This window comes from Brassica rapa, chromosome A10 (genome assembly GCF_000309985.2).
Source record: "Brassica rapa cultivar Chiifu-401-42 chromosome A10, CAAS_Brap_v3.01, whole genome shotgun sequence".
NCBI lineage: Eukaryota > Viridiplantae > Streptophyta > Magnoliopsida > Brassicales > Brassicaceae > Brassica > Brassica rapa.
Genome location: NC_024804.2, coordinates 10,809,124 through 10,819,001, shown reverse-complemented (window position 1 = coordinate 10,819,001; position 9,878 = coordinate 10,809,124). Strand labels below are relative to the sequence as shown.

The 9,878-nt window shown below is 33.2% G+C and overlaps 2 protein-coding genes across 2 annotated transcripts; one reads left to right on the top strand and one right to left on the bottom strand.

Moving 5' to 3' along the window:
* Nucleotides 1–222: 222 nt before the first annotated feature.
* LOC103844964 lies at nt 223–1,209 on the top strand. The gene is made up of 3 exons (XM_009121794.3): nt 223–584; nt 667–810; nt 889–1,209. The coding sequence occupies exons 1-3, from the start codon at nt 294–296 to the stop codon at nt 952–954; spliced, it is 501 nt and encodes a 166-aa protein (XP_009120042.1). The 5' UTR covers nt 223–293; the 3' UTR covers nt 955–1,209.
* LOC103844965 (grpE protein homolog 1, mitochondrial) lies at nt 1,149–3,236 on the bottom strand. The gene is made up of 6 exons (XM_009121795.3): nt 2,939–3,236; nt 2,350–2,506; nt 2,076–2,263; nt 1,825–1,992; nt 1,617–1,745; nt 1,149–1,479 (listed from the first exon to the last, which is right to left on the bottom strand). Exons 1-6 carry the CDS (start codon nt 3,083–3,085, stop codon nt 1,387–1,389), a joined length of 882 nt encoding a protein of 293 aa, XP_009120043.1. The 5' UTR covers nt 3,086–3,236; the 3' UTR covers nt 1,149–1,386.
* Nucleotides 3,237–9,878: the final 6,642 nt, after the last annotated feature.

The window sequence follows — 9,878 nt, the reverse complement described above, 5'->3', positions numbered from 1 at the left end:
AAAAATATTTAAATTAATAATTTTTAATATTATTAATATTATCCGCGGGTCTAGCGGATCACCCGCGGGTTTAAGCGGGGCGGGTGCGGATTTCATATTTTCTTCTTGCGGGTCAAGCGGGTCAAATTTTTTGAGTAAAAAAATCAGTTTATCCGCGGGTTGGCGGGTCAGCGGGGCAGGTTTGACCCGCAACCCAGCTCTAAAAACAAGCAGCAGCAGATACATTAATTAAAGTAACAAATAGTTCTGTCGGGGCAGTGACAGAGAGAGAGAGAGAATTTGGTTGGGGGGAGATGGAAGGCGTAGGGTCGAGATTGAGCCGAACGTCATCGAGATACAGTGGTCCGGCTGCGACGGCGGTTTTCAGCGGCCGTGTAAGGAAGTGGAAGAAGAAGTGGGTACGTGTCTCCACGTCACCAGTCGGCGTTTTCCGAGCATCTAAATCCAACGGTCGTAGCTACAATAACAGCAGCAGCAATTCCCCACACCATCTGCTTCTCCATAAGTGGACCCCACTTCCCTCCGACGCTAACGGTTCCGGTGAGACAGAGGAGCCGCCTAAACGAAGATTCAGATACGCTCCAGTAAAGTTCTTTTCTTGGAAAAATCTATTTAGGTTTTTTTTGTAGGGAATTAAGATTTGTGTTGAATGATTACTTTTGCAAGATTGCGATGTTTGAGCATAGGGAGAGAGTGGGTGCTAAGGATTCTGAGGTTGAAGCGGAAGAGACTGACGAATTTGACAATGATTCTCCTTTGCCTAAAGCCGTTGGTCTGGACATGAACTTGACTGACTCAGACCAAACTAAGGTGAAGCTTCTAACTGGTTTCGTATGATTGCGATCAAGTGTTGTTGAGTTTTGTTCATACTTGTTTCTTCCTCTGTAGGAGGCAAAAACTCGTCACTTGAAACTGGGACTGTGTCTTAATTCTGAAGGGACTGAAGAAGAATGAAGAGAGAAATCATGCTAAACTGAGGGATGAATCAACAATAAAAAGTCTCAGGATTTGGTGTTGTTGTGGCTACCTACCATGTCTGATAGTGTAACTCTTATAGTATCCTTCTGGATCTGTATCTTGTTGTAGTAGTGTATCTCTAGTTAGAAGAAGCTATATGTGTATGATCAAAAAGCCTGGCTCCATCAGAATCAAAATCATATCATCCGATGTTCCATTGTTATAACTTAAATGAAAATTTTGTGAAATAAAGTTACAGAACCAGGGGTGTTCCCTGGAAGTGCAGCAACATCAAAGCTGCTTTACGAGATCTTGTTCATCCAATGAATATGCGAGTGTGTGAGAGAGAGCTATCGGGTGTAAAAGAAAACAACAACATGAAGGTGTAAAGGTTCAAACAAAGCTCAACTCTTTCACCGTTTGAGTTTCTCAAGCTTCGGCTTCTTTCTCTTGGTTCACCGCAGCGCAAGTAACACCGACCTCAGCTGGTCTTATTACTCGATCAAACAACGAGTATCCAGACTGCAGATGTATAATAAAGCAAACCGTTACCAAAAAGGTTACAAATCTATACAAGAGAATCCATAATATTTGTGTGGTTTAGCAAAAGATAGCATTTATTAGAGCAAATCCTCTTATAGTAAGTTTAGTAGTAGTACCTTTAGGACATGAGCAATAGTGCCTTCTGGCTTGGAAGCATCTGGGACTTGGAACACTGCGTTATGTCGGTTTGGATCAAACCGTTCATTTAATGGATCTTCTTTCACCAACCCAGACTTCTTAAATACCTGCAAGTTTTTACAGATGATCAGAACCAGTCCTTCATCTCATCTTTGTCTAACCTCAATGAAGGAACATTTATAATACCTCAGCTAATTGTTTCTCAGTCATCTCCACTCCTTCTAAAAGGGTTTTCAAGAGTGGAGTAGCACCAGCCGAATCTTTGGAAGTGTCAATCTTGGAAAAACTCTCCTTGACAACCGAAGAAGCTCTCCCGAGATTATCCGCCACATCCAGAAGGCTTGTTGCAAATTTCTGCAGCAGAACATAATGTCAACGAATCCATTCTGGGTATACATATAGAGTAAGACAAGTAAGGATTAGTGTAAGAAGTAAACCTGTATGGCGAACTTTTTGTCGTTCTCAGCATTACGTTTAGTCCTGGCCATAAGATTCTCCATCTCAGCATAAGTTCGAAGAACTTTATCTTGCATTTCCTTCACCTCTTCCTGCTGGACATTGACGAGATCTTCCTTCTCAACCACAAGCTTCACCAAATCGTCCCTTGACAAACCCTCAAAATCATCTAGAAACACCAGATAACGCAATTCGTTTAGTAAAAACCTATCAAACTTCCTTGTGCAGCAGAATTAGTCACTTCTTTTGCCTCACCTGTAGTAGCTTTCTTCATAGACTCCACATCCTCAGAACCTTGGCTGGTCTCATTTTCCTTGGATTCAGCTGAGGAAGAGGAGAAAAAGCCGAACCTTTGAAAGACATTGAGATCTGGAGATGAATGGTTTAGGAGCGACACTGGAGCTGCAACAAGCTGCGAATGTTAAAGGATCCAAATTGAGTAAACTTCCTAATAAGTTGAAGATTCACAAACAAACCAATATGCATCTAAATAAGCTCAAGCAATAAAAGCATATATACTTTCAGACATATAACACCAAAACAGTGAACTCTGTAATAAAGAAGTCAAATTTGGAAACGATGGAGTTGAGATTCGTTTGAACAATGATTGCGATAAGAAACTTCCTAATAGGTTGAAGATCTACAACGATTGAGAGAAACCAATTCGGACCCCTAAAAGAGAGTAATCAATCAATTCAAAGCATATACTCTTTTGGTTCAGACAGCTAACAACTAAAACCGTGAACTCTGTGATAAAGAAGTCAACTTTCGAGTTGAGATTCGTTTGAGCAAAACCTTAAACCCAAGAAAAACCAAACGACAGGATATTAACCAAAATCGGAACCTTATTGGGAGTTCCGTGTACGAAGGAGTGAAATTGGCTGGAAAGAATGGGAAGAATCTGATTCCTTTGAGGAGAAGACAAGGAGGAGAGAGACGAGCGTAAGCTCGAGGTACGAGACACTCTTGATAAAACCCTAGTTAACAACATCACGGAGGAGGAAGGAGAAGAAGCGCAATTGAATTTCAGAATCCAAACAGCTTTATTTAGAAATCGTAGATGAAAGGAGAAATTAATAAAAGGGACAAAACGAGTTCTTGTTCTTGGGGAAGAAGTAAAATTGGTGTCTCTGAGGTTTTATTTAACTTTACGATACTACCCCTACCGATTGTTTTGGACTTTGGAAAATGCAAAATTCTCTTTTGGTTCATTACGTATTGGACCCACCCTCTCCCAAGAGGCCAAGAATAAAAATGTAGTCAGTGCCGGTCTAAATGTTTAGATGCTCAAAAAGCCAGTGTTTTTAAACCCTAACCAAACCGGCCGTCGGACAAGGTTGAACCACGAACCAAAAATAATCCAGGTTGGAGTAATATCAAAACTCAATTAAAGTTGAACCGGTTAAAAATCCCTATCAAACCATTAAAAACCCAGGAACCGCCAATCCAATGAACCAACAAAACTCCGGTTCATATACAAACCAAAATTTTGTTAATGAAACAATTATTTTTTCTTCTTTTTCTAAGTAAAAATAGAATTTATTAAAAATCAATAAAGTTATTGCCTTTTTTGACGTCTTTACAACTCATAAATTACAAGATTCACAAAGTTTAATATTTACGTGAAGATATTATGTTTGCCTACTTTTTTACTTTGTTTAAATTTTATTTCATAATCACTTGTTTTGAAGACTTCAATAATTGAAACATTTACATTTGTGAAATTTTTATCTCAAAATATAACTTTTAGCTATGTGTATATAACTTTTTAAAAAGGTGATGAATATTTAGAGTGATAAGATCTGGGAATAAAATTAAAAATTTGATTTTCATATTGATTTTAGATTTGAACTAATAAATTAATCTATAATTTTGTCACATATTAATTGTTATTTTTAATTTTTTCTAAACATTATGGCTATTTAAACATTTTATTTGATTTGATCTATTTTGTAAGTATATGCATATAAATATTTATAAAATATAATTATATTCAGTTTAATCCAGTCAAACCCCATCGGACCAGGTTCAAACCCGGTTGAACCACAATGACTCATGATCCAAAAAAATTTGGTTCGCTAACTGGTCCGGTTTTAAAAACACTGCTAAAAGCAAACTTTTAACAACTTGTTCTTTTACATTTTTTTCTAATAATCATATATAAATATATATAGTATAAAATATCACTATAATTTTAACATTAAATGTTAATGATAAATTTATAACATTAATTAATATTATCACTAACATTTTCACTATAGTCAATCATAATTTACTAAAATCAATTGCTAATACAAAATCTCACATTTTAAAAGAATAATATTTTACTTAAATTTTATATAATTTTTATTATTTTTACTTTTATTTTATTAATTTAGTAAATTTTATTTGTAAACATAATTTATATTTATTTAATAATAATAATAATAATATTCGTAAAATAATTAATGTTGTTTATATAATTATATTAATAAATATGTTACATGGATGATGAGAAACAATTAAGCAAATTAAAGAAGCATTAATTGCATTGTTCTCTTAGAGTAAAGGATTTTATCACCGGTTAATAGTCATTTTTATCTAAAAAACTCTGCATAATAATAAATACTAAAATTTATAAAATATACTTTAATTTGGCTGCTCTAATCGGTGGCTTGGGTGGCTTCCCCTTTGGACCGGCCAAGAATGTTGTGCATAACTTTCAAAAAGAAACACTGGTTAGGTTATTTACGAACTCGAAACCGGAACCATTAATGTGTATTTGATGGTTAAGTAACTGTCTTTTTTGGGCTAACCATCTTTATTGCCTAACATCCATATACCATGACCGAGACAAAAATCTATAGCAAAATAAAGTGATCTGGAATTAGTCAAGGATTGAAGGAAACAATATGATTGGTGATTCTAAAGATTTTATAAAGGGATCTGCAATGTTCAATGCATCTGCTTATCTCCACTCTAGGTTTGTTGTATTCTCTATTCTAACTTTCTTCTTATGTGTATGTATCATTTTTTATGCCAAAGATATTTTGAGTCTGAGTAATGATGATTTTCTTATAGGCATGCGGTTTGGTTCGGCTATTTTTGGTTTTGGTTGATTCGGTTTGGTCACAATCACACAAAAGTAAACTGAAAAAAAAAACGGCTTGGTTCGGTTCAGTTTCGGTAAATTTTGATTTTTAATTTTCTTTCCAAAGATAACTGATTTTTTCGGTTGGAATTCAGCTTAATTTTTGAAAAAAAAATGATTTTTGGTTAAATTCAAGTTTTCAGTTGTTTTGGTTATTTAAAAAAAATAATAATAAGTTAAAACCAAACAAAACCAAAAAACAAATCAATTTTTAAACTTCTACCGAACCAAAAACCAAAATTTTTGGTTCAATCCGGTTCGGCTGGTTTGGTTAGGACATAATCCGCAGGGCTAATTTCTTATTAGTGATCAAAATAAAGAGGAGTAAGGCTTCTCCTTTTTGTTTTTTTTTTCCTAAAAACTGAAACTTTAACAAAAGGAAATGAGCACCCCCGTGCTTGTTTTCTCAAAATGAGTTTCAATTAAGAGTGTCACATTTTCGAGTTTATTCAAATTTTGCTCATCATATTTCTTAGTTTAATTTTTCTATACAAAAAAATACTAAACAATAGAGAGCTTACTTCTCATTATCTTTGGTTCTCATAACTCATAAGTTTTGGCTATTCAGTTTCATGAGAGTGTGATTCAGTAGTGGTTGCAAATTTATCGATGATATTCATAAAATTAGTATCAATTAAGAGTCCAACTTAAAAGATGACAGAGAGTCGGAAACAATTATCAAGCTCTCGGCGAGAATTTGAGAGAGCCGACTAAGACAAAGGGTAAGAATTCTCCTTTTAGTACTTGTAAAAGCTCTTAAAATTCAATTAGATGCAACTTCAAAGATGATTCATACAATTACTAAATCTATTTATATAACGAAGGAAGTAACTTTAAAACTCTAATCCTATATTGTGAAATATTTCATGGGTCAATTTGTGAAATAACTAAGTTTCAATAATCTGTTAAAAATATAGCATCTATATTCAGAAAATTAGACTTTACAATATTTGTTCTCTTTTCTTCATGTTTTATCCTCTATCTATACAAGTTGTAGGTAAACAAAAAAAATACATAAGAGTGAGGTGTACAAAACGACAATAGTGGTAAGAAGGAAGCAACAGTGATAAAACTAGAAGAAATGGCAACGGCGGTGGCGACAATCTGGAAGAAGCGATGGTCATGGTATTACCGGTAATTATAAATATAGAGGAAGCATGCTCTGTATAGAAGGGTCTCTTGTTGCTATGGTGCTGGTGGTCATGATAGGTCAATGATGGATTGTAAGTAAGATAGAAATAATAAGTATGACAGACATAATATGTATGGAAGAAGAAATTTAAAACATATATAAAGAATAGATCAGACTAAATAATATATTAAATATTTATATTCTATGTTAAATATTCTATTGAGAGATCCATCTTTTCTAGAGGTGAAGAATAGGAAGGGTAGATATTATTTGCGGGTGATTTGGTAAAGTTGTCGCTTAAATTGATTGGAGGAGGTTGAGAAACACATTAGGAATTAGAGTTGAACAAAAAAACATACTATACTATACTATACTATGACTATAAAATAGAATAGTATGCTACATAAGCAACATTGTTCAGCTTCTTCAACTTTGACTCTCATCTACACTATTACTTGTTTGAATCATCATATAGTTAATCAATAAGCATACTCACATGTTTCACTTCGATCTTTATCTCTACCGATTTAATCACTATCAATTAGGAAAACCATTATAAATTTCCGGTGACAGTAAGGGATTATAGAAGTGGTTGGTGAAGAGGTGTGGTTGAGATAGATGAAACGGCAATGGTTATGGAAGAAGCAGAGATGGTGACTGATGATGAAAAAAAAATTGTTTGTTTTTATCAACCGGTTACTAAGGGGTAACATAGTATATACTATAAAAATATTAGAGGAGGTTTTTTGGTTAGATTCTTAATTATACTTTATTTTGTAGTTAGCCAGCCCAATTTTATTTTTATAAAAATCCAAACAAAATATAAATTAAAAAAAATTAAAACAACGTGAGTGATTAAGATGTCGCATCAAAACATTTGATGAAGCCAATAAGCATGAGTGTTTTGGTTTTTGCATCAAGGCGTTGGATGAAGCTCAAAAAGCATAAGATGATCATGAGTTGTTGGATGCCAATCAATATTTTCATTGTCGCTTCAAATTGTTGGATGTTACATCAAGTGTGCTACAATCAAAGAAGTTATCAATCATACACTTCGAACCTCAGATAAAATGCAAACACTAACCCGAATCCAAGTTAGATATGAAAAGTTAGTGGAATGTTTTAAAACTGTATGAATATATTTATTTTAAATGGAAAATAAGCTAAAAGTTTATGTTAAATATGTCAATGCCCAAAATAACTTTTTGTAACGATTGAAATTATATGTATTCCTATATAGAACTTTTGTTTTATAGTCTACGAACTGTCAAAGCCAAAAAAAAAAATTATTATTATAACTTGAAAATTAAGATTTTGTATTAAATCATGACATAAATATTTTTGTTCAACTCTTTAGATGCTAAAAATTTTCATAGTCAAAAATTGTGCAGTGAAATCAAAAGTTTGTTTTTATTTGAATTCAATTTATTTTGAATCGCTTCATTTTTGGTTGATTAACATGTAAATCTTCTTTTTTTAAAAAAAATATTAACTCGCTGCATCTTCTCAATCCATACCATGGTACAATTTCTCAGCTCTGTCTACATGATGGTACTTTCCTTCGCAAGGAAGTGTACCGTCACTATGCAGACAGTGGAGAAATCACTTCTCATTTAAATCTAGTTCACTACTATAATAGTAGAGTTGATTTGAACATGGAGGAAAAAGAATAGTAACTATTTTTTGGAATAATAGTAACTATCTTTTATTTTTTTTTGTTAAAAACTATGGTTGTATTTTCTAATAATTGTTTTAAGACATAATTCAATGTCTCTAATTTAGAATCAAAAAATTTCTATTAGTTTACAACTATATTTTGACATTGTAAAGTATATGTAATCATTGTTTCTTGAGATGGATTTCTACGTCGTTAAAAAAAGAAAATTCACAAAAACAAAAAAATATTAACCATTGCCAAACTAGACAAACTCTTTAAAAGATGGGCCTCCTTAAAAGATAGTCAAAAATTTCTTTGTTTGCTTACATGTTCGTTCCAAAATGTTTATACATCTTACTTATCAATCCATACATCCTTTAAGGAAACTAAGCCAAATGTTGCACATAAGTTTTTACCCCAATTTATTCATTCAAATTTCAATTATAAACATTTGAATAAAATTATTTGAAGATAAAGGTAAAGAATGAAAGCTTAAGCAAAGCAAAAAAAAAAGAGTGGCAATATTAAAATTTTTGATTAAAAAGTCCCTTATTTTATGAATATAAATTTAGTTTTTTGTATAAATAAATAATTTATTGGTAATAAAATTTTGCATTTAAAAAAAATTCATAATTTCTTGTTTTATTTTGGATATATTGCTAACTAAAACGAAATGAGAGAGAATTATCTCTTCCCCGTCCTAACAAACATTCATCTTTGAGAGGGATGAAGATCTAAGCTTTTTGTTTGTTTTATAATTCGATTGATTGATCAATTCTTTTTGTTCACTTTGGCGATTTCCTATTCGCGTAGTGTTAAGTTTCAACAAAATCAGAGATGATTATCACTCTTATCTTCCTTTAATAAGTTGAGCATAAATAAAATTATGGATGCGTTCTTCTCCTTCTGTGTTATTATGATGTAAGCGATGATGTAATCGCTACAAGCTTATGTAAGCATGATAAGGCGTTGACATAAGCGCTGACATCGTTTGATTGGGAGGTTTGATTTTTCTTTTTGTTAGACAAGCTTAGCTCTTGATTCAGTGGTGGTATCAAGCTCCGCTCATGTTCAGGCGTAGTCTCCACGAAGATCAAGAATTAAGATTTGGATCAAGCTTCGGAGAGTAATGACATACTCTAGATGAATCAGAGTTGCCATAAGGATTAGTGTTCCGACAAGTTACTATCCTTTTCTTCTAAAGCTCTTCCTTGGGATAAAATCGAACAAGTGGAGAAAAAGATCTTGCAATTGACCGCGATTGAAGGTGGAAAAAAATACAAGAAGTCTCACGCAAGTTTTGAAATGGAGATTGTTGGCTTTCCGGCGAGAAGTTTTGGCACATATCTTCTTCTTTCTCCATTGAAGAAACATGGCTACGTATTGATCATGTATCAACCATGTTTTAGCGTTATCTGTTGGTTAATATCCCTATTCGGAACTACGCCATGCGCTAGTCAGGCGACTATCCTTGATCTAGCGAGTTACCAAAAAGTCGGAGAGTAATTATAAGATATTTTAGCAATATATATTTGATTTGGTAAAATTTTTGCTATTATGTTAAGTTGTCCTAGTGGTTAGAAACGCAGATTAATGATATTATGTCTCAGTTTCGAAGCTCATCTTAAAACTAGATTTAATTGATTAAATGAGAAATTACATGTCTACCCTTGTCTCTTTGCTAAAATTTTCTGCACAACCTAGCCGCCATCCATGTACTTCGAACCCAATTTTTTCAACTTTTTGTTATTTTTTAGTTGGTTATAACATAAAAATGAAAATAAGTATAGATTATGTTCGAAGTTTCTCGTTTAACAGCACGTGTATGTAATCTTAGGCACCGATTTCACTGATTCCACGGTTAA